Below are 25,657 nucleotides of genomic sequence, written 5' to 3' on the forward strand. Positions count from 1 at the left end.
ATGTGGGGTGCTATGTGAGAGTCTATTACAGAAATGTTGTTTATGTTTTATGCTACATCCATAAAAAAAGTTTCTTTAAGATCAAAACAGGACTTCTCATATGAGAAATGATGGGAGGGTGTCATAGACATTATTTGCAGTAATATTAAATAAGATACTGCTGTGTCACAATATTGTCATTATCCCTGAATATTAGATGTAAACACATTTAAAATTTGAGCGAGTGCACAGGTGCACTCAATTACCTGGTCAAAAAGGGCACGAAAGAGCTGAAATTGAATTATAAATGTAAAGTTGTTCAAACAGGAGCACCCAAAATACATTTAGCCCAAGGCCCCCAAAATCCTCCAGATGTCCCTGAAGACCGTCCAATATCTGCATGGCAGTCAAACTTTAGTGTGGCATCGTCATTTAGCTGTACGCCCCGACAGTGATGCTACTCAGTGCATACTTCCCTAGCACGCCGAACAGGCGCATTAGTGGGGGCAGTAGTGTAAACTCCTCTCCTCGCCCAGAGCCCACGACCGGAGTCAGCAGCAGACGGCCCAGCCCTGCTTTCAGTCTGCTTGAGATTCGCCGGTTGAGGCTAAAATGCGCAACCGTTGTAGGTACCGACATCTGTGGTCAAGCCACATTGAACTTGCGCCAACTTTTGTGCTGTTTTACCATTTTTTTTTTTTTTGCTGGGTACGCTTCTACCTGAAGAGTGATAAGGTTTACACATTAGGCCCAGGCGAATGCAATACACCTCTTTGTATGGTCAAAACAATGGGCAGAAAACATGTTGACCTCAGTATCACAAAAGGGTTAAAGTCACATCCCTTGTCTTCCCTTTTAATTAGGCCTGGGAGGTAAATTCCGTTCCGCTCGTGGAATTTGCGGAATTTGGGTAATTTAGCATTCCGCGGAGAACGCGGAATTGCCAAAAATTCCGCGATCTGCGGTTTTGCTGAATTTGCTTGTTGGCGCTTTCAAAATGCGTGTTCGCGAAATATTTCCCCCCGAGCCCACAAACATCGTTCGCGAACAGGAAAAAAGCGTTCGCAAACGGGCGGAACAAGCAATTCCACGTGTTCGCGGAACTCTGCGTGTTCGCTCAGATTTTTTACCGTTTTTTAGAGCTTTGCGTAGCGCGACTAAGCAAATTCCACCCACCCCTACTTTTAATTTTCCTCACTTTTTCTTTAATACACTCCTCTACTGACTCTCACCCACACCAGACAGCTCACACTCATGTTTCTTTCCCCGAAAGTACATCACACATGTGCTCCTCTACATTTGTTGGGTGAGTTGTAGCCCACACCACTGGGGTGAGTAGTATAAGGAGGAACCTGATGATGAAGAATGCCACCTAAGGGTGGATGAGGGATTTTGTCCTAAAAACATTGGTTTTCTTTGGAAAGAGACATGTACATTCTAAGCCCCTCCAAGTGCTGAGCAGCTCCTATCACACCTTTCACATTTAGTTTGTGTTTTTTAGTAGTGAAAACGCCTTGTGCACATAGAGCAGGTAAAGCACTGGCAGAAGCGGAGCACGCTCTCATCACCGATAGAACAAATGTAATTAGTTACCCTAACACATACTGAATAGGTGAATCAAGCATAGCCACAGTGCGAGGTCCTGGACACACATAACAAGCACACACATAACAGGCACAATACGGACAGACGAAGTAGATTCTTCTCCTCACACAGGTAAAGCACATGGAAGCTCTCCTAGGTGTTGATACACAACAGGTGAAAATCATGCAGCAGCCATGCAAGTTTCCATCACATGGAAACCAGAATAGAGCATGGGCAGCAGAAGTGTACACTTCGACCACACAAAAAATAGGAGCAGCATGGGCAGCAGCAGTGTACATTTCCACCACACACAAAACAGGAGCAGCCTGGGCAGCAGCAGTGTACACTTCCACCACACACAAAACAAGAGCAGCATTGGCAGCAGCAGTGTACACTTTCACCACACACAAAACAGGAGCAGCATGGGCAGCAGCAGTGTACGCTTCCACCACACACCAAAACAGAAACAGCATGGGCAGAGGCAATGTACGCTTCCACCACACACAAAACAGGAGCAGCATGGGCAGCAGCAGTGTACACTTCCACCACACACAAAACAGGAGCAGCATGGGCAGCAGCAGCAGTGTACACTTCCACCACACACAAAGCAGGAGCAGCCTGGGCAGCAGCAGTGTACACTTGCACCACACACCAAAACAGAAACAGCATGGGCAGCAGCAGTGTACGCTTCCACCACACACCAAACAAGAGCAGCCTGGGCAGCAGCAGTGTACACTTCCATCACACAAAGTAGGAGCAGCATGGGCAGCAGCATTGTACACTTCCACCACACACAAAACAGGAGCAGCATGGGCAGCAGCAGTGTACACTTCCACCTCACACAAAACAGGAGCATCCTGGGCAGCAGCAGGGTACACTTCCACCACACACAAAACAGGAGCAGCATGGGCAGCAGCAGTGTACACTTCCACCACACACAAACCAGGAGCAGCATGGACAGCAGCAGTGTACGCTTCCACCACACACCAAAACAGAAACAGCATGGGCAGAGGCAATGTACACTTCCACCACACACCAAACTGGAGAAGCCTGTGCAGCAGCAGTGTACACTTCCACCACACTCAAAACAGGAGCAGCCTGGGCAGCAGAAGTGTACACTTCCACCACACACAAAACAGGAGCAGCATGGGCAGCAGCAGTGTACACTTCCACCTCACACAAAACAGGAGCAGCATGGGCAGCAGCAGTGTACACTTCCACCACACACCAAACAGGAGCAGCATGGGCACCAACAGTGTACACTTCCACCACACACAAAACAGGAGCAGCATGGGCAGCAGCAGTGTACGCTTCCACCACAAACCAAAACAGAAACCGCATGGGCAGAGGCAACGTACACTTCCACCACACACAAAACAGGAGCAGCATGGGCAGCAGCAGTGTACGCTTCCACCACACACAAAACAGGAGCAGCATGGGCAGCAGCAGTGTGCACTTCCACCACACACAAAGCAGGAGCAGCCTGGGCAGCAGCAGTGTACAATTCCACCACACACCAAAACAGAAACAGCATGGGCAGCAGCAGTGTACGCTTCCACCACACACCAAACAAGAGCAGCCTGGGCAGCAGCAGTGTACACTTCCATCACACAAAGTAGGAGCAGCATGGGAAGCAGCAGTGTACACTTCCACCACACACCAAAGCAGAAACAGCATGGGCAGCAGCAGTTTACACTTCCACCACATACAAAACAGGAGCAGCCTGGGCAGAAGTGGTGTACACTTCCACCACACAAAATAGGATCAGCATGGGCAGCAGTGATGTACGCTTCCACCACACAAAAAACAAAAGCATCATGGGCAGCAGCAGTGTAACATTCCCTTTCATGAATAACAGGTGTAACATGACCCGCAGCAGTGCAAGCTTTCCTCAAACACACAAAACAGGAGCAGCATGGGCAGCTGCAGTGTACACTTCCACCACATACAAAACAAGAGCAGCATGGGCAGCAGCAGTGTACATTTCCACCACACACAAAAGAATAATGGGCCACAGCAGTGCAGCATTCTCTTCCATGCACAACAGGTGCAACATAACCTGCAGCAGTGCAAGCTTTCCTCAGACACACAACACAGGAACAGCATGGGTAGCAGCAGTGTATGCTTCCACCACACACAAAACAGGAGCACCATGGGCAGCGGCAGTGTATGCTTCCATCACACACAAAACAGGAGCAGCATGGGCAGCAGTGGTGTATGCTTCCACCACACACACAAAAGGAGCAGCATTGACAGCCGCAATGAACACTTCCACCACACACAAAAGAAACAGGAGCAGCATGGGCAGCAGCAGTGTACACTTCCACCACACACACAAGAAACAGGAGTAGCATGGGCAGCAGTAGTGTACACTTACACCACACACAAAACAGGAGCAGCACGGGCAGCAGCAGTGTACACTTACAGCACACACCAATACAGAAACAGCATGGGCAGCAGCAGTGTACACTTCCACCACACACCAAAACAGAAACAGCATGGGCAGCAGCAGTGTACGCTTCCGCCACACACCAAACAGGAGCAGCCTGGGCATCAGAAGTGTACACTTCCACCACACACAAAACAGGAGCAGCATGGGCAGCAGCAGCGTATACTTCCACCTCACACAAAACAGGAGCAGCCTGGGCAGCAGCAGTGTACACTTCCACCACACACAAAATAGAAGCAGCATGGGCAGCAGCAGTGTACACTTCCACCACACACCAAAACAGAAACAGCATGGGCAGCAGCAGTGTACGCTTGCACCACACACCAAAACAGAAACAGCATGGGCATCAACAGTGTACGCTTCCACCACACACCAAACAGGAGCAGCATGGGCACCAGCAGTGTACACTTCCACCACACACAAAACAGGAGCAGCATGGGCAGCAGCAGTGTACACTTCCACCACACACAAAACAGAAGCAGCATGGGCAGCAGCAGTGAACACTTCCACCACACACAAAAGAAACAGGAGTAGCATGGGCAGCAGCAGTGCACACTTACACCACACACAAAACAGGAGCAGCATGGGCAGCAGCAGTGTACACTTCCACCTCACACAGAACAGGAGCAGCCTGGGCAGCAGCAGTGTACACTTCCACCACACACAAAACAGAAGCAGCGTGGGCAGCAGCAGTGTACACTTCCACCACACACCAAAACAGAAACAGCATAGGCAGCAGCAGTGTACGCTTGCACCACACACCAAAACAGAAAAAGCATGGGCATCAACAGTGTACGCTTCCACCACACACCAAACAGGAGCAGCATGGGCAGCAGCAGTGTACACTTCCACCACACACAAAACAGGAGCAGCATGGGCAGCAGCAGTGAACACTTCCACCACACACAAAAGAAACAGGAGTAGCATGGGCAGCAGCAGTGCACACTTACACCACACACAAAACAGGAGCAGCATGGGCAGCAGCAGTGTACGCTTCCACCACACACAAAAAGCAGAAACAACATGGGCAGCAGCAGTGTACGCTTCCATCACACACCAAAACAGAAACTGCATGGGCAGCAGCAGTGTACGCTTCCACCACACACCAAACAGGAGCAGCATGGGCAGCAGCAATGTACACTTCCAGCATACACAAAGGAAACAGGAGTAGCATGGGCAGAAGCAGTGTACACTTACACCACACACAAAACAGGAGCAGCATGGGCAGCAGCAGTGTACACTTCCGCCACACACCAAAACAGAAACAGCATGGGCAGAAGCAGTGTACGCTTCCACCACACACCAAAACAGAAACAGCATGGGCAGCAGCAGTGTACACTTCCACCACACACAAAAGAAACAGGAGTAGCATGGGCAGCAGCAGTGTACACTTCCACCACACACAAAGCAGGAGCAGCCTGGGCAGCAGCAGTGTACACTTCCACCACACAGCAAAACAGAAACAGCATGGACAGCAGCAGTGTACACTTCCACCACACACAAAAGAAACAGGAGTAGCATGGGCAGCAGCAGTGTACACTTCCACCACACACCAAAACAGAAACAGCATGGGCAGCAGCAATGTACGCTTCCACCACACACCAAAGAGGAGTAGCATGGGCAGCAGCAGTGTACACTTACACCACACACAAAACAGGAGCAGCATGGGCAGCAGCAGTGTACACTTCCACCATACACAAAAGAAACAGGAGCAGCCTGGGCAGCAGCAGTGTACACTTCCACCACACACCAAAACAGAAACAGCATGGGCAGCAGCAATGTATGCTTCCACCACACACCAAAGAGGAGTAGCATGGGCAGCAGCAGTGTACACTTACACCACACACAAAACAGGAGCAGCATGGGCAGCAGCAGTGTACACTTCCACCATACACAAAAGAAACAGGAGTAGCATGGGCAGCAGCAGTGTAACATTCCCTTCCATGCACAACAGATGCAATTTGACCTGCAGCAGTGCACGCTTTCCAAAAACATACAAAACAGTTATAGCATAGACAGGAGTCCTAAAACTTCCCTCACACACAGAAGAAGTAGGGCACAGAGAGCAGCAATGTGGGCTGTCCTCACACACAGAGCATGTACAACATCTGGACCATCAGTGTGAGCTTCCTTCACATACAGAAGATGCACAACAGTGTGGTATTCCTCACACACCACACATAGGATTATCACACATAAAAACAACATGGACAACAGTAGCAGCAGCAGTGTAAACTCCCTTCACACGCAGAGCGGGAACAGTTAAGGTGGCAGCAGTTAAAACGTCATCATGACAACAAAACGTGGAAAGCGCAGGCAGCAGTAGTTCAATCTTTCGTCATACATAAAACAGGGGCAGGGTGAACAGCAGCGGAGTAAACGTATCTCACACTAGCACAGGATGGTAAACCACAGGCATCAATCAAAGAATAAGAAAAGTATGACAGCAGCGGTACAGATGCCCCTTCCTCAAAAGAACAAATGCGGTACGGATAGCAGGCATCCCTTAGACGCAGCAGGCCTGCGGCATGCTAAGCAGTTCAAGCTTCCCACCATACATAGACCATGTACAGGAGTGATATAGACTTCCCTCAGACACAGAATATACAGCAAAGGCAGCAGCTGTACAGGAGTCCCCGACACACAGCACCACCTCAACCAGAACATGTGGAGCACACGCACACGTAATACTGGCGTCACTCAAAGAGCGCGTGCAGCCCAGGCAGAAGAAGTACTTGTGTTCCTTTCATCCTTCACGTAAACAACACATACGTACAGCACGTGCAGCAGTAGTACTGGTGGTGGTCACGTTCTTCACTCATAGAACACGTACAGCACACGCAGCAACAGTACAGGCACAGCACTGCTCATGTTCTTCACTCAAACCACACGTACAGAATGCGCAGCAGTCGTACTCATGTTCAGTATAGTAAAGGCATTTCTTGCATTCTCCACACACAGATCATTTACGGCATAAGGAGCAGTATTACTGGTCACTCAGAGAAGAACATGTACAGCACATGCAGCAAATATTACTGGTCAGTCAGAGAACTTGTACAGCCCATGCAGCAAGTATTACTGGTCACTCAGAGAACATGCACAGCACACGCAGTAAGTATTACTGGTCACTCAGAGAAGAACATATACAGCATGTGCAGCAAGTATTACTGGTCACTCAGAGAAGAACATGTACAGCACATGCAGCAAGTATTACTGGTCACCCAGAGAAGAACATGTACAGCACATGCAGCAAGTATTACTGGTCACTCAGAGTACATGTACAGCACATGCAGCAAGTATTACTGGTCACTCAGAGAACATGCACAGCACATGCAGTAGGTATTACTGGTCACTCAGAGAAGAACGTGTACAGCACATGCAGCAAGTATTACTGGTCACTCAGAGAACATGTATAGCACATGCAGTAAGTATTACTGGTCACTCAGAGAACATGTACAGCACATGCAGCAAGTATTACTGGTAACTCAGAGAACATGCACAGCACATGCAGTAAGTATTACTGGTCACTCAGAGAAGAACATATACAGCATGTGCAGCAAGTATTACTGGTCACTCAGAGAAGAACATTTACAGCACATGCAGCAAGTATTACTGGTCACTCAGAGAACATGTACAGCACATGCAGCAGAATCACATGCGTTCACTACATTCTTCGCGTGCAGAACACGTGCAGCACATAAATCAGTAGTACTGGCATTGTTCATATTCTTCGCTCATGGAGCACGCAGAGCACACACAGCTGAGGTACTAGTGTTTCTCATATTCAAAACAATAAAAGTACAGCACATGCAGCTGTATTACTGGCGTTCTTCACATTCCTCATGGACAGCACATGTACAGCGCATGTAGCAGTAGTACTGGCACAGAACACGTACAGCACACGCAGAAGTAGCACTGGTGACCCTCACGCTCCTTATGCACAGAAACACCACAGCACGTGCCGCAGTATTACTGGCGTTCCCCGTGGATAGAACATATCCAGCGCATGCAGCAGTAGCACCGGAACAGCTCAAGTACAGCAGATGCAGCACTGATACTGGTGTCCCTCGCGCTCCTCACGCACAGAATACGTGCACCAGGGCCAGACTGGGACCCAAAACCAACCCTGGCAATGTGCTCGGCTGGCCCCCCGGGGGGATTTTGGGGGTGCGCTGAGCTGTTTGCCAGGGCCGGTTTCAGCCAATTTTGTTACTGGGGCAGATATTGCAGCCTTGCTGCAAAAACGGCCCTGTAACAAAAACGGCCCCTAAGGGGCCCAAATCCGGCCCCCACCCTGGCGGCCCAGTGGGGAAATGCCCTGTGCCTGCTACGGCCAGTCGGACGCTGATGTGCACCACACGCAGCAGTACAGAGAGTCCGGCAATGACACTAAGAAGCGCTCCTGCCACAAGTGGTCAATATCCTGTACAGCTCCATACTGTGCACGTGACCTTTCTCAGCCCACAGACTTGTACATCAAGGCCTTTGATCGCATCAGAGGGATTTACTGTCCCAAGAGCACTGGGGCCTTGATCTTCCATTACGCAGAGCGCAGGGTGGAGGCGTCCACGTGCCCTTGCGTCAGGACATCCCAGGTGCCGCCGGAATGTTCTACACCTGGATCTTGCTCTCTGGCTTGGTGACCACCTGGCCGTAAATTACACGGATGTCCGTAATGTCAGCCTGTTGTCTGTTCCTGAGCTGATAACAGAGTGCATTTGTTTGTAATTCGACACTGTTACTTTTTAAAGCTTTCTCAATCAACCAATCAATCAGCATTTGTAGAGCAGGGCCCTGTCACCCCTGGGGGTATCTGTGCGCTGGGGTGCGAGGTCTCTGTGGTGTCACCTACCCCTGCGACAGGCCTTGAGGAAACGGTGGGAAGAGGGAAGAAACGAGTAGAGAAAAGGCAAAACAGAGGGCAGAAAAATGCGCAAAACAGGCAAAAGAGGGCAGAAAAACGCACAAAAAGGGAAAATAGAGCAGAAGAGGGCAAAACAAAGAGGGCAGAATAGTGAGCAGAAAAGGCAAAACAGAGAGCAGAGAAACTAGTACAAAAGGCAAAACAGAGGGCAGAAAAACGAGCAGGAAAGGTAAAACAGAGGGCAGAAAAATGAGCAGAAAGGCAAAACGGCGCAAGAAACAAGCAGAGGAGGCACTAACAGAGGACAGCAGGTATAGCAGAGGGTAGTAGACTGCAGGCAAGTGACAGGGGAAGGGTCACAGGGGGAGCTGGCACGAGGACCTCCATGGAATTCAACAGGCAGCTCCGTGATGCAGCTATCAGAACTGGCTGTCAGAACAGTGTCAAAGGTTGATGAACCCTGAATTGAAGAGACGTGTTATCAGCATACAATAACATAGGGCATTTGAAAAGCTCTAGCCTGTTGCTTGTGTTGCATTTTTCTGGCTCCTGTTCTTATGGTTTTCTAATGTATTTTCTTTTCTTCTTTTTACTGCTTTCCTCTTATATAGTTTGGAACTAAGATTTTTTTACTTACATTTCATGTTTTTATTTAAATGAGCGTCTTAATGTTTCCATTATTATTGTTTGGGGTGTATAGGTGTTGAGATGAATGGGTGGATAAACAGGGATAGATGGACGAGTAGGTGACTAGATAGATGAATCGATGAAGAGCGTGGGTATGATGAAGAGGATGTAAATGGGAGGATGGTTGAATAGATGGTTCCATTACGTGGGAGGATGGATGAATTTTGATTACTGCATGGGCAGATAGAAGGATGGATTGCTAGTTGGATGACTGGATGGACTTGGGTGCCTAAATGGATGAATGGACAGATGGATATACAGACCAACGGATGGGTGTGGGTGGGTTTATGGATGGATGGATGGATGATAGGCTAGGTGCTTGGGCCAATGGGTGAATGAATTTGGGTAAATGGAAGAATCTATGTCAGTGGATGAATGGATGAATGGAAGGTTGGATGGATGAATGGATCTTGGTGGGTGTGAGGACATTTAGATGGAATAATAGATGGATGGGTGCTTGGATGATAAATAAAACAGGACAGCTGGACGGACTTTTCTGGGTGCTCTTGCTGGGTGCATAGATGGGTGGATAGATAGATGGATGATGCGTGCTTGGGTGGATGAATCTGTGTAAATGAAAGGATCTAGGTGGGTGGATAAATAGATGGGTGGTATGGATGGCTCTTAGTGAGTGCCTGGATGGGTATTTACGTAAGGATGGGTGGGTGGATGCTTGGACAAATCTAGGTGGATGAATGGATGTCTTGGTTGGTGGAGGTATGATGTTGCTGAGTTCATGGATGGATATGTCTATCAATAGATGGACCATGGGAACTTGGATGGATGGATGGATCTGGGAACATTCATGGATCTTGAATGGAGGGATGGATGGACAGATAGTTGGATGGATGGATGTTGGTGGGTGAATGTATGGTGATCTTGGATTGGTTGATATGTGGAGTGATTCTGGAGCTACCCTTGTCTTCCCCTCATGGTCAGTAAGTCAGGGAGTTGCCCTTGTCCTCCCCTCATGGTCAGTATATTATTGGCTTTCTAGCCTGCCTTTGGCCAATTGGTGGCCACGTTTCTTCCTGAGATGCAATGGACTTGTTTTTGATCTTTGTACTTCTAGGGCACCAACTGACCTGTGAGGTTACGACTGGATCTAGGCCTCAACCTAGGCCTACAGTGGCCAGTCCAATGGGCAAGCCACAGGAGCAACCAAGCCCCGGCTCTCCCTCCGCAAGCACCACCACCAATGCACCACCAGAGTTTGTCAAGATGTGCCATTCATTCGAATGTTTTATCTTTTCAGATCCTGGCCTCTCTCCAGATGCATAATAACGCTTTTTATCTGACAGGGCGATAATATTCCATGGCTTCAAACTCTAACGTCAGGAAATTACAGGTGGTTCACAATTCTACACTAAAGGCAGTAAGTAGTCAGCATTGTGAGGACAGAGCATATGTCACCAATTTTCCATGAGATGGACTGGCAGTCAGTTGAGAAGAGGATTCATGTTAAGGCACTGACACTGGTGCAAAATGTTGCCTGTGGGGCCTGCATGCTTGTGAATAGACTGTAGATTTACGATCCCACCTGACAGGGCAAAACTCCCCATCCAGGCCTGGATGGCAAACAGTTATGATCACTTTTCAAATGATGCTCAAAATGACTGTCATTATGGTGGTGACCTCTCCGGGGTGCATAGGTTGTAAAGTCTCCATTCATATGGTAGAGTTAGCTATCAAAGTTAGTGATGACTGCTCATTTTTCAACAGAAACATACACATTCAATTACTAAGGAAAAGCCCACAGTATGCTTTAGGGTACTTCAAAAGAAAAAGGTGGACATGAACTGAAGGTAATTTGGAGAGTATAGCATCAAGAAGAGAGCAATTGTGATTTTGAAATGTGTTAACCTATCCGGGTTTCGCTAGGCAGTGGGCAAGAAAGTATTTGAGGTGTCAAATGGTGCACAGTGGCTTGGGTGTGGTGCACTGTGCCACAGATAGTTGTTAGCTGTTCTGAGGTTGATGGCGGAGTGTACCGACGGTTGGTGTTCACTGTGCTCAGGTTGCTGGTGCACTCTTTTCTGGTAGAGCATTGGGCTGTGTATGAAGGTGCACTATGGCAGTGGTGAGGTTACACTACACCTTGGATTGTAGTGTACCTTGCTAAGGGGTATGATGCATTTTTCTGAGGGTGGTAGTGCAATGGGCCATAGGTTGAAGTTGAATGTGCTGAGGGCAGTGTAATGCTTCTGTTAGTGTTAGTGGCCTGTAGTAAGTGGGTTGGTGCCTTTTGCCATTGGTTGTGGTACATAAAGTAGAGGTTAATCGTGCACTCTGGAGCGCATGGTGGTACGCTAGTTTTGCCACATCCCTGGTTTGGTGATCCAAGTAAACGTGTGGGATTTTGTAAAAAGAAATTCATGTATGTGCTCCATTTCTGCATCGTGTTAATTTTTTTAGGTTTGATCTGTAATTGTTTCACCTTTCTTCAACCAGTAACTTCTTTGTCTCAGGAACTTTCCGCTGTTGAGACAAGATATTGTCAATCGTATCTTTGATTTGACTACAGAAGTATTAGTCTCACCTTCTTTTCTTGCCTGTTTGGATATCTCAGACTTCTTCCTTTGGAATGGATAAGGGATAATTTTACATCTGAAAGGTATACACTATCATTTCACATTTAGTTTTGTATCTACAACCATGCACTGTATACACAAAGTTATTTATCAATGTTAGTTGTTTTGTAATGCATTGGGTATTATTATTTTTTTGTCAGCTCCCACGTGTCAACATCAAACCTGTTGGCTTTGCTAGTGCTTGTACAGAACCTTGAAGCTACCACCCAAGACTGAATATTGGCTGATGGATGCAGGGGTAGACCAGATAGCATGATGGCTAGGTTGTCTGAAACCAGACACTAGTTTTATCAGAAACAACCCCAATGCAATACACACACACACATTCTCTATCTCCCTCAAATGTAATCTAGTTATTGCCCCTTCTTGTAGTAGTGGTACTACCGCCTATGAGCTGGAAGTCCACATTTATCGACAGAGAACTACCTCAGGTAATATCACGGTGAGTGTTTGTTTGATAGTTTTTCAATCTCTGAATAAGTCCAGTCACATGTGAATGTTTTCTCAGTGCTGCTAAGTATAATGCAAATCTAAGAACATAAAACTATTTTGACTTGCACTTGTGACAGCTATTTACTTACTTTCACAGTACTGATTGACCTACTCTGATGTGTCCATAAAATGGACCCTTCGTCCTGAATTTTTAAAATCACTGCTCAGAATTTTTCTCCATGCCAAGTAGTGGTCATTCAATAACTTTTCTGTTGCTCCTACTTTTCTCGGGGTGGGGGAGGAGTAGGGTGTTGGGAGCTCTAAGACTGCGGGGTTGTAAATGCGTTGGAGCTGCTGCTCTTGTCTCTCCATGCATGCACCACTGCGGCAATCATGATAGCGGGCAGCTGATCTTGTACCATATGCAGTGTGGGCAATGTGGTTGGGGGTGGTTTTATCATCCCACGATGGAAAGTGTGCTGGGGTGGCTGCTGTCACCTCCCCAGTGCTTGGTCGCTCCCCTTATCTACTTAGGACTGTTTACTATAGAGGGTGTTCCTACCTCCTCTGCAATATCAGTGAGTCTGGAGCTGCACTTACATCCCTATTATGCTCAGTGAGTATGGAGTTGCCTTTGTCTTCCCCTCCTGATCAGGAGCTGCCCTTGTCTTCTCCTCGTGGTAAGTAAGTCAGGGAGTTGCCCTTGTCTTCCCCTCGTTTTCAGTGAGCCGGGAGCTGCCCTTGTCTTCCCCTCATGGTCAGTGAGTCTGGAGCTGCCCTTGTCTTCCCCTCGTGGTCAGTGAGTCGGGAGTTGCCCTTGTCTTCCCCTCATGGTCAGTGAGTCGGGAGCTGCCCTTGTCTTCCCCTCATGGTCAGTGAGTCAGGAACTGCCCTTGTCTTCCCCTCATGGTCAGTGAGTCTGGAGCTGCCCTTGTCTTCCCCTCATGGTCAGTGAGTCTGGAGCTGCCCTTGTCTTCTCCTCGTGGTAAGTAAGTCAGGGAGTTGCCCTTGTCTTCCCCTCATGGTCAGTGGTTCGGGAGCTGCCCTTGTCTTCCCCTCATGGTCAGTGAGTCTGGAGCTGCCCTTGTCTTCCCCTCGTGGTCAGTGAGTCGGGAGCTGCCCTTGTCTTCCCCTCATGGTCAGTGAGTCTGGAGCTGCCCTTGTCTTCCCTTCATGGTCAGTGAGTGGGGAGCTGCCCCTGTCTTCCCGTTATGGTCAGTGAGTCTGGAGCTACCCTTGTCTTCCCTTGATGGTCAGTGAGTCGGGAGCTGCCCTTGTCTTCCCCTCGTGGTCAGTGAACCTGTAGCTGTGCTTGTCTTCCCCTCATGGTCAGTGAGTCTGGAGCTGCCCTTGTCTTCCCTTCATGGTCAGTGAGTGGGGAGCTGCCCCTGTCTTCCCGTTATGGTCAGTGAGTCTGGAGCTACCCTTGTCTTCCCTTGATGGTCAGTGAGTCGGGAGCTGCCCTTGTCTTCCCCTCATGGTCAGTGAACCTGTAGCTGTGCTTGTCCTCCCCTCATGGTCAGTGAGTCTGGAGCTGCCCTTGTCTTCCCTTCATGGTCAGTGAGTGGGGAGCTGCCCCTGTCTTCCCCTTATGGTCAGTGAGTCTGGAGCTGCCCTTGTCTTCCCTTCATGGTCAGTGAGTCGGGAGCTGCCCTTGTCTTCCCCTCATGGTCAGTGAACCTGTAGCTGTGCTTGTCCTCCCCTCATGGTCAGTGAGTCTGGAGCTGCCCTTGTCTTCCCTTCACGGTCAGTGAGTCTGGAGCTGCGCTTGTCCTCCCCTCATGGTCAGTGAACCTGCGCTTGTACGGAAGTCACTGCAGTCGTTAATGTTGGTGTATGCTTTTCTCTAGGGTGGACTCCCTTGCCTTACGCCTTCCAGTGTATCGGGCAGCTGCCTCTCCCTTTCCAGCGTTGCTAGTGTGTTGGGGACGTCGCCAGTACCTATCAGTGTGTAAAGGCTCGATCCGTACGTTACTGGAGACACAGTTGTCAGTGCACTGAAGGCCTACACTTCCCTTCCTCGTGGAACTGAGAAGTTCGAATCTGCCCCCCCTTTACTTTCAGCGTGTCCAGAAATCCAGTTGTAAGGGTCATGCCCACAGTACCTCCTCGATGTTGTCAGTACGGTACTGGAGGTTGGCGTTCCCTGGTGATTTGAGGTTGAAGTTATGCTTGGGGCTTGGTCGTTGTGGGTGAGTTGTGTGCTGGGTGTGAAGATGTGGTTAGAAGTTGTACGCTAGTGGTTGTTGAGGTTATGCTGGGGCATTTGTTTAGGTTTTCTGCTGTGCGTGAAGATGCGGTTGGAAGTTGTATGTTAGAGGTCGTTGAGGTTAAGTTGGGGCTTTTGGTTATGTTTTGTGCTGTGAATGAAGCTGCCATTGAAAGTTGGGTGTTTAGAGGTTGCTTAGGTTAAGTTAGGGATTGTGGTTAGATTGTGTGCTTTGGATGAAGGTGCGGTTGGAAGTTGTGTGTTAGATTATGCTAAGGTTAAGTTGGGATTCGTGGTTAGTTTATGTGCTGTGGATGAGGCTGCAGCTGGAAGTTGGGTGTTAGAGATTGCTGAGGTTACATTGAGGTTTGTGGGTCGTTTTTGTGCTGTGGATGAAGCGGCGTTGGAAGTTGGGTGCTATAGGTTGCTGAGGTTGAGTTGGGGCTTGTGGTTAGGTTTTGTGTTGTGAATAAATCTGTGGTTGGAATTTGGCTGCTATGGAGTGCTGAGGTTAAGTTGGAGCTCGTGGTTAGGTTTTGTGCTGTGGATGAAGCAGTGCTTGGAAGTTGGGTGTTAGAGGTTGCTTAGGTTAAGTTGTAATTTGTGGTTAGGTTTTGTGCTGTGGATGAAGCGGCTGTTGGAAGTTGGGTGTTAGAGGTTGCTTAGGTCAAGCTGGGGCTTGTGGTTAGGTTTCATGTTGTGGGTGAATCTGCAGATGGAAGTTGGCTGTTAGAGGTTGCTGAGGTTAAGTTGAGACTTGTGGTTAGGTTTTGTACTGTGGATGAATCTGCGGTTGAAATTTGGCTGTTAGAGATTGCTGAGGTTAAGTTGGAGCTTGTGTTTAGGTTTTGTGCTGTGTGTGAAGCTGCGGTTGGAAGTTGGGTGTTATAAGTTGATAAGCTTAAGTTGGGGCTTGTGTTTAGGTTTCGTTCTGTGGATGAAGCTATGGTTAGAAGCTGGTTGTTAGAAGTTGCTGAGGTGAAGTTGGGGCTTGTGGTTAGGTTTTGTGCTGTGGGGGGATCTGCGGTTGGAAGTTGGCTGTTAGAGGTTGCTGGAGTTAAGTTGGGGTTAGTGGTTACGTTTTGGGCTGTGTTTGGAGTTGTGGTTAGAGGTTGGGTATTTGATTTATGGTCTCAGCTGGATGGAGAGAAGAGTTTAGAGTTGGGAATAGAGTTACATTTGGAATTTGGGGTTTGTAGTTAGTTTTTGGGTTGGGGTGGCAGGAGTTGCGGTTGGAAGTTGGGTGTTTAAGTTATGAGAGGAGTTTAGTGAAGAGTAGAGGTTAGGAATGTAGTATGGGCTAGGTTGAGGGTTGAAGTTGAGGTTGGTATATATAGCCAGTGTCAAGTGGGGAGGTCCGTAACCACCCCAGCACGGTCAGTACCAGGGGGTTCCTGGCTATCAAGGAACACTACGGTTAATATGCGGGGCACTTCCCTTCACTAATTAGGAACATGACGGTCAGTGTTGCGGGAAGAGCCCTTCGCCGCCAGGTAAAGGATGGGCAGTACTGGGGGCACAGCTCTTCAATGACAGGTAACGGATGGGCAGTACTGGGGGCACAGCTCTTCAATGACAGGTAAAGGATGGGCAGTACTGGGGGCACAGCTCTTCAATGACAGGTAAAGGATGGGCAGTATTGGGGGCACAGCTCTTCAATGACAGGTAACGGATGGGCAGTACTGGGGGCACAGCTCGTCAATGACAGGTAACGGATGGGCAGTACTGGGGGCACAGCTCTTCAATGACAGGTAATGGATGGGCAGTACTGGGGGCACAGCTCTTCAATGACAGGTAATGGATGGGCAGTACTGGGGGCACAGCTCTTCAATGACAGGTAAAGGGTGGGCAGTACTGGGGGCACAGCTCTTCAATGACGGGTAAAGGATGGGTAGTACTGGGGGCACAGCTCTTCAATGACAGGTAAAGGATGGGCAGTACTGGGGGCACAGCTCTTCAATGACGGGTAAAGGATGGGCAGTATTGGGGGTGGAGGTGGTAACAATTGCTTCCCAATGCTGGCAGTACTGGGGTGCAGTTAATATCTGGCAAGAGTCAGGGGACTGAGTATTGGGGTGGGATCCATCTCCTCAATACCCCCTGCTCAGTACTGGCCTCTAAACTTCCATTCCCTTCCCTTCATGATCAGTATTAGGGGTGCTGCGCCCTTTCTGTCCCTGGGGCTTTACATAGTTATGCCCCAGGACGGACAATAATTTGGGATGTTCGGGTACAGAGTGCTCTGTTGGCCATTACGGTCAGAACTCGGGGTCCACTCTTGCCTGCCAGGAACACAACGGTCAGTATCCAGGGCAGAGGGCTCTGCCCTTACTAGACCGGGACACGGTGGCCAGTACTGGGAAGCCGCCGTTCTGTGCTGAGGCTCACAGTGGTCAGTTCTGAGCGCCGTCCACCCCACACAGGCACCCAGTGCCCAGAGCTGCGGGCGCGGCCCTCACATGTCCGGAGGCACAGGGTGCCGTCCACCCCGCAGTATTCACCCCGCACAGGCACCCAGTGCAAGTACTGTGGGCGCGGCCCTCACCTGTCCGGAGGCACTGTATGCAGTATACGGGCGCCGTTCACCCCACACAGGCACCCAGTGCCCAGCGCTGCGGGCGCGGCCCTCACATGTCCGGAGGCACAGAGTGCCGTCCACCCCGCACAGATTCCCAGTGCCCAGCGCTGCAGGCGCGGCCCTTACCTGTCCAGGGACACGGTGGTCAGGGTGAAGCTGCTGGCGTGCATGGTGAGGAAGATGAAGAAGTGCACGGCCTTGCACATGAAGGGTCCGAAGACCCACCCGTCCAGGGTGTAGATGGTGGCCTGGAAGGGCACGCAGAAGACGATGAAGGCAAGGTCGGCCACGCCCAGGTTCAGGATGAACAGGTTGGTGGTGTTGTGCACCTGCCCGTTGCGCAGCAGTACCGCCAGCACCAGGCTGTTGCCCACCGTGCCCACCACGAAGATGGCAGAGAAGAGCAGGGGGATGATAACCGACTCCGGGCGGGTGCTCTCTCCGAGAGGCATTGCTGACCGGTTCATCCTGCGGGGAGGGTTGGGTTGAGTGAGCGTGGGGTTCGGGGCAGAAGAACCTGTGCCCGCCCACCCACTACGACCAAAGAAATGGTTCGGACCCTTCAGAGGCAGAGAGCGCTCCAAGAGCCAACTGGGAAGTGTAGCTCTGGAGCTTGTTTCAAATGCCACGGTGCGCCCCCAGGCTCGGTGCAGAGTTCAGCACCTACGGACAGGTTCACTCCAAGGACAGACAGGGCATCCTGGGACAGTGCCCAACTCTGGGCCAGCCCTCTGTACAAGACGCTCGCTCAAGCCTTCGTCTGTGGCCCGGTCCATACCAGTGACGTCAGATCCACGCTCTCTGGTCAGTGTCCTCTGTCGTCACGAGGGCTGGCGCGTGGTCTCCGCGTCCTCCGTGTGGCCAGCTTCCCCTCTGGGGTTAGATTCCCCTGGTTTGGTCAGTTCATGTGCACCAGTGTCCACATTTGCGGCCAGTCTCCTCTGGGCTCTGCTCTCTGTCCGGCCGGGTCTGTCAGGTCTGTTCGCAGTGAGTTTCAAGGACTCTCCTGGCCGAGGTCGCGGGCTCCTCTGTCAGCGTTTATTGCATAAACTTCGGTATCTTCCTCTACTGATGTCAGGGCCTCCTTTGGTCGAGACACGTCTGAAATGTCACTGTGATCTCTGTGGACAGGGCCCTCCGTCCTGGTCAGCCTTCTCAATTGAAATCAAAGTCCTGCCTACAGTCAGTCCCCTTCTCTGAGTCCGTTTGTGGTCAGGATCTCAGTTGTCTGGTGGCCTCCCGTGTACCTCTGGTCAGTGCCCTCCTCTGGTCAGCGCCCCTCCTGTTGTGGGTGTGCTCAGTGCCCTCCTCTGGTCAGTGCCCTCCTCTGGTCAGCGCCCCTCTGTGGCAGTGCCCTCGACTCTGGTTGGTGTCCGCCCTCGTTGTCAGTGCCCTTCTCTCCTGTGGTCACTGTCCTCCTACGTGGCCATGTCCTCCACTGATTAGTGTCCTTTCCTGTAGTCCGTGTCCACTAATCACTCCCCTCTCGTGTGGTCGTTGCCCCTCAGTGAGCTCCCTCGCAGGTGGTCGGTATTCTGACCTGTGTCCCCTTCCTGTGGTCAGTGTCCTCCTCCGATGGGTGTCCTCTCTGTGGCCAGGACCATCATCTCATCAGTGACTTCTTTCCTGGTCAGTGTCCTTTCTGTGGCCAGTGTCCTGACCAGTGTACTCTCTGTGGTCAGCGTCTTCTCTGATCAGTGACCGCTTCTGTGGCCTGTGTCATTCTGTGGCACTCCCCTAGTGCCCTCCCCAGTGGCCAGTGTCCTTCTGCAATCCCTGCCCCCCTGTGGCCACTGTTGTCCGGTGAGTGTTCTTTCTGTAGTCAGCGTCCCGATCCAAGTCCAGTATCGTCATCTGGCCAGTGTCCTCTCCTGTGGCCAGTGTGTCTTTTCCTGTGGCCAGTGTAGTCCTCTGGCCAGTGTCCTCTTCTGTGGTCTGTGCGTCTCCCGTGGCCAGTCTCGTCCTCGTGTCAGTGCTCTCTCTGTGGTCAGTGTGTCCTCTCTGTGGCCAGTGTCGTCCTCTGGTCAGTGTCCTCTGCTGTAGTGAGGGACCTCTTCTGTGGCCAGTGGCCTCTTTTGTGGTCAGTGTGTCTCCTGTGGTCAGTGTCGTATCAAGGCCAGTGTCTGCGTCTGTGGCCAGTGTGTCCTCTCTTGTGGCCAGTGTCGTCCTCTGGTCAGTGTCTTCTTTTGTGGTCAGTGTCCCCTCTGGTCAGTGTCCTCTTCTGTGGTCAGTGTGTCTCGTGTGTCCAGTGTCGCCCTCTGAGCAGTGTCTTCTTATGTGGTCAGTGTCGTCCTCCGGCCAGTGCCCTCTCCTGTAGTCAGAGTCCTAGTGAGTGCCCCTCTCTGAGGTCGCTGGCCTGCTCAGTGCCCTCCGTGTCGCCCGGCCCTCTCCGGTCAGCCCCCGCGCTCCTCGGGTGTCTGCTCCGCTGAGTTCCCGGCTCCCTTCCTCTAGTGACGGCTCCGCCGGTCTCCTCTTGTTTTGCGCTCCTCTCCGAAGCGCCGCGGCCGCGCACATCCCTCCCGAGGCTGCAGCCCTGTCCCCCCTCCCCTTCGGGTTCCACGCGGGCTGAAGTTGCCGACACTTAGTTCCGTGCTCCTTCTTCCACGGCCCCGGCTTCAGGGGGCTCGGTTCCTCTTCAGACTGGACCCTGCAGACGTCTTCCCGTTTTCCTGAGTACTCCTGAAATTAAAGGCCACCCAGTTTCCAGGAATGAAAGAAATGGACCAACAGAGGACGCATGTGTCCATAGAAACGGGCCCCCGATATATCCTCTCCCGCGCGTCAGAGAGCTGGGCGGCTGGGGGCGAGAGGCGACTCATCTTGCACAGAACTTCTCAAAATGTCAACAAGTCCAGGCCCAGAGGCTGACACTAAGATCCCTCCATTTGTACATTAAAATACCTTTTAGCGCGGTCCTTCAGCGGGTCGACAAATCGTTGTATGTGCTCTGCAGGTTAAGAGTTTCAATTCCATTATGGTAATTCAGGGTGTTGATGCATCTGCAGATGGTATGCGACCTCAGTTCAGTGGGTTGAAACATCTACAGGTGGCATTCGATCACAGTTCAATGGGGGGATGCATCTGCAGGTGACATTCGACCACAGTTCAGTGGGTTGATGCCCCTGCTGCTGACATCGATGGGCAGGCTGCAGCCTGCAGTTGACCGATTTTAATCACCGTTCAGTTAGTTGATATGCTGTATGTGCACATCTGTTTGTGCCCTGCACGTAAGGTGTTTCAATTCTAGTGGGATAACTCAGTGTGTTGATGCACCTGCTGAAGACATCCGTGTTATGGTAGCAGGTTTAGGTCACAGTTCAGTGGGTTGATGCATCTACAGGTTCCATGCAATGACAGTTCAGTGGGCTGATGCATCTACAGGTTCCATGCAATCACAGTTCAGTGGGTTGATGCATCTACAGGTTCCATGCAAACTCAGTTCAGTGGGTTGATGCATCTACAGGTTCCATGCGATTACAGTTCGGTGGGTTGATGCATCTACAGGTTCCATGCAATCTCAGTTCAGTGGGTTGATGCATCCACCGGTTCCATGCGATTACAATTTGGTGGGTTGATGCATCTAGAGGTTCCATGCGATCACAGTTCCATGGGTTGGTGCATCTACAGGTTCCATGAGATCACAGTTCGGTGGGTTAATGCATCTACAGGTTTCATGCGATCACAGTTCGGTGGCTTGATGCATCTACAGGTTCCATGCGATCACAGTTCGGTAGGTTAATGCATCTACAGGTTTCATACGATCACAGTTCGGTGGGTTGATGCATCTAAAGGTTCCATGCAATCACAGTTCGGTTGGTTGATGCATCTACAGGTTCCATGCTATCACAGTTCAGTGGGTTAATGCAGCTGCAGATGGCATTCGATGATCACAATTTAGTGGGTTGATGCATCTACAGGTTCCATCTACAGGTTCCATGCGATCACAGTTCAGTGGGTTGATGCATCCACAGGTTCCATGCGATCACAATTTGGTGGGTTGATGCATTTACATGTTCCATGCGATCGCAGTTCCATGGGTTGATGCATCTACAGGTTCCATAAGATCCCAGTTCGGTGGGTTAATGCATCTACAGGTTCCATGCTGGCGTCCCTCCGCTGGTGAATCCTCTGCTGGCGTTCCTCCGCTGGTGAATCCCCGGCTGGCATCGCTCCGTTGTTCTATCCCCTGCTGGCGTTGTTCCGCTGTCCGGACCCTTGCCTGGCGATCTCCACTTCGTGTTACACCTCCTTCAATTACTTTTGTGATCCTTCTTACCAGTACCTACAAAGGAAGAAAATAAACAAGAAAAGGCTACAGATTGTATTATCGGTTACAGCGCTTTGCACTGTGAGATATTCTTTCAATTCTCTGGTCTCTAAACATATACTTATCTGATCTTGTGCTGTCGTCTTGTGCTTTCGTCTCTGTGGACTCCGCTCCTTCAGCCTGCTAGACATATTTTCTGCTTTCCTATGACAAAGACAAAAGAAGAAAGAAGAAACGTATGCCTGATTTAAGGTTATATATTTAAGTTGTGACAGAACAGAATATTTATTTGGGAATTTTCACATGTATAGAAGTCTAGCAAATAGGTGGGTACATTAGCACACACACACACATAACCACACACACAACACACACAACCACACACACACAAACACAACCACACACAACCACACACATCCACAACCACACACACACAACCACACACACAACCACAACCACACCCACAACCACACCCACAACCACACACACACAACCACATACACAACCACACACAGCCACACACACAACCACACACACACAACCACACTCAACCACAACCACACGCACACAACCACACAACCACACACAACCACACACACACAACCACACACAACCACACACACAACCACACCCGTAACCACACACACAACCCCACACACAACCACACAACCACAACCACACACACAACCACACGCACAACCACACCCACAATGACACACACACAACCACACACAACCACACAACCACACACACAACCACAATCACACACACAACCACACACACACAACTACACACACAACCACACCCACAACCACACCCACAACAACCACAACCACACCCACAACCACACACACAACCACACACACAACCACAACCACACACACAACCACAACCACACACACAACCACACACACAACACACACAACCACACACCCAACCACACACACACACAACCACACACACACAACCACACACACACAACCACACACACAACCACACACAACCACACACACCACCACACACACAACCACACCCACAATCACAACCACACACACAACCACACACACACAACCACACACACAACCACACACAACCACACATACAACCACACACAACCACACACACAACCACACACACACAACCACATACAACCACACACAACCACACACACAACCACACCCAACCACACACACAACCACACACACAACCACACACACACAACCACACACACACAACCACAACCACACACAACCACACAACCACACACAACCACACACAAGCAGCCACACAAGCAAATACACAATCACACACACAACCACACACAACCACAACCATACACACAACCACACACACACACAACCACACTCAACCGCACACACACAACCACACACAACACACAAAAGCACACACACACACACAACTACACACACACAACTACAACCACACACACACAGCCACACACACAACCACAACCACACACACAACCACACACAACCAAAACCACACACACAACCACACACACACAACCACACACACAACCACACTCAACCACACACACAACCACACCCAACCACATCCAACCATATATCCACACACACACCCACAACCACACCCGTACCCACAACCGCACCCACACATAACCCCAACCACACACACAACCACACACACCACCACACACACAACCACACCCACAATCACAACCACACACACAACCACACACACACAACCACACACACAACCACACACACAACCACACACACACAACCACACACAACCACACACACAACCACACCCACACAACCACAACCACACACACACACAACCACAACCACACACACACAACCACACACAACCACACACAACCACACACACACACAACCACACACACACAACCACACACACAACCACACCCACAACCACACACACAACCACACACAACCACACACAACCACACACACAACCACAACCACACACACACAACCACACACACAACCAAACACACACAACCACACAACCACACACAACCACACACACACACAACCACACACAACCACACACACAACCACACACACAACCACACACACAACCACACACACAACCACACCCACAACCCCACGCACACATACAACTACATCCACACACACAACCACACGCACAACCACACAACCACACCCACAATGACACACACACAACCACACACAACCACACACACACACAACCACACACACAAACACACACACAACCACACACACAACCACAACCACACACACACCCACAACCACACACACACACATAATGCACACAACCACACACCCAACCACACACACACAACCACACACACACAACCACGCACACACAACCACACACAGCCACACACACCACCACACACACAAACACACCCACAATCACAACCACACACACAACCACACTCACACAACCATACACACAACCACACACAACCACACACACACAACCACACACACACAACCACATACAACCACACACACAACCACAACCACACACACAACCCCACACACAACCACACACACACACAACCACACACAACCACACAACCACACACACACACAACCACAACCATACACAACCACACACACAACCACACACAACCACACACAAGCACATACACAATCACACATACAACCACACACACAACTATACACACAACCACACACACACACACAACCACACTCAACTGCACACACACAACCACACACACAACACACAAAACCACACACACACACACACACACACCACCACACACATACAACCACAACCACACACACAGCCACACACACAACCACAACCACACACACAACCACACACAACCACAACCACACACACAAACACACACACAGTCAAACACCCACAACCACACACACACAACCACACACACAACCACACACACACACAACCACACTCAACCACACACACAACCACACCCAACCACATCCAACCACACATCCACACACACACCCACAACCACACCCGCACCCACAACTGCACCCACACACAGCCACAACCACACACACAACCACAACCACACACACAACCACACACACAACCACACATAACCACAACCATACACACAACCACACACACACACAACCACACACAACTGCACACACACAACCACACACACAACACACACACAACCACACACACAACCACACACAACCACACAACCACAGACACAACCACACCCACAACCACACTCACAACAACCACACCCAAAACCACACACACACAACCACACACACAACCACAACCACAACCACACGCACAACCACAACCACACACACAACACACACAACCATACACCCAACCACACACACACACAACCACACACACACAACCACACACACAACCACACACAACCACACACACCACCACACACACAACCACACCCACAATCACAACTACACATACAACCACACACACACAACCACACACAACCACACACACAACCACAACCACACACACAACCACACACACAACCACACACAACCACACACAACCACACACACAACCACACCCACACAACCACACCCACAACCACACACACAACCACACACACACACAACCACACACACAACCACACACAAGCACACACACAAGCACATACACAATCACACACACAACCACACACAACCACAACCATACACACAACCACACACACACACAACCACACTCAACTGCACACACACAACCAAACACAAAAACACACACAACACACAAAACCACACATACACACACAACCACACATACACAACCACAACCACACACAACCACAACCACACACACAACCACACACACAGTCAAACACACACAACCACACACACAACCACACACAAACACAACCACACACACACACAACCGCACACACAACCACACTCAACCACACACACAACCACATCCAACCACACATCCACACACACACCCACAACCACAACCACACCCACAACCGCACCCACACACAACCACAACCACACACCCAAC

The 25,657-nt window shown here is 50.3% G+C and overlaps 1 protein-coding gene across 1 annotated transcript in view; it reads right to left on the bottom strand.

Annotated features, from left to right (window-relative positions):
* Positions 1-19,929, bottom strand: part of GALR2 (galanin receptor 2) — a 111,610-nt gene extending 91,681 nt beyond the window's left edge. The window contains exon 1 of the mRNA XM_085616946.1: positions 17,500-19,929. Coding sequence (XP_085473072.1) covers positions 17,500-17,840 — 341 coding nt within the window. The 5' untranslated portion in view covers positions 17,841-19,929. The remainder of the gene's footprint in view (positions 1-17,499) is intronic.
* Between the last annotated feature and the right edge of the window lie 5,728 nt (positions 19,930-25,657).

This window comes from Triturus cristatus, chromosome 7 (genome assembly GCF_964204655.1).
Source record: "Triturus cristatus chromosome 7, aTriCri1.1, whole genome shotgun sequence".
Taxonomy (NCBI): domain Eukaryota; kingdom Metazoa; phylum Chordata; class Amphibia; order Caudata; family Salamandridae; genus Triturus; species Triturus cristatus.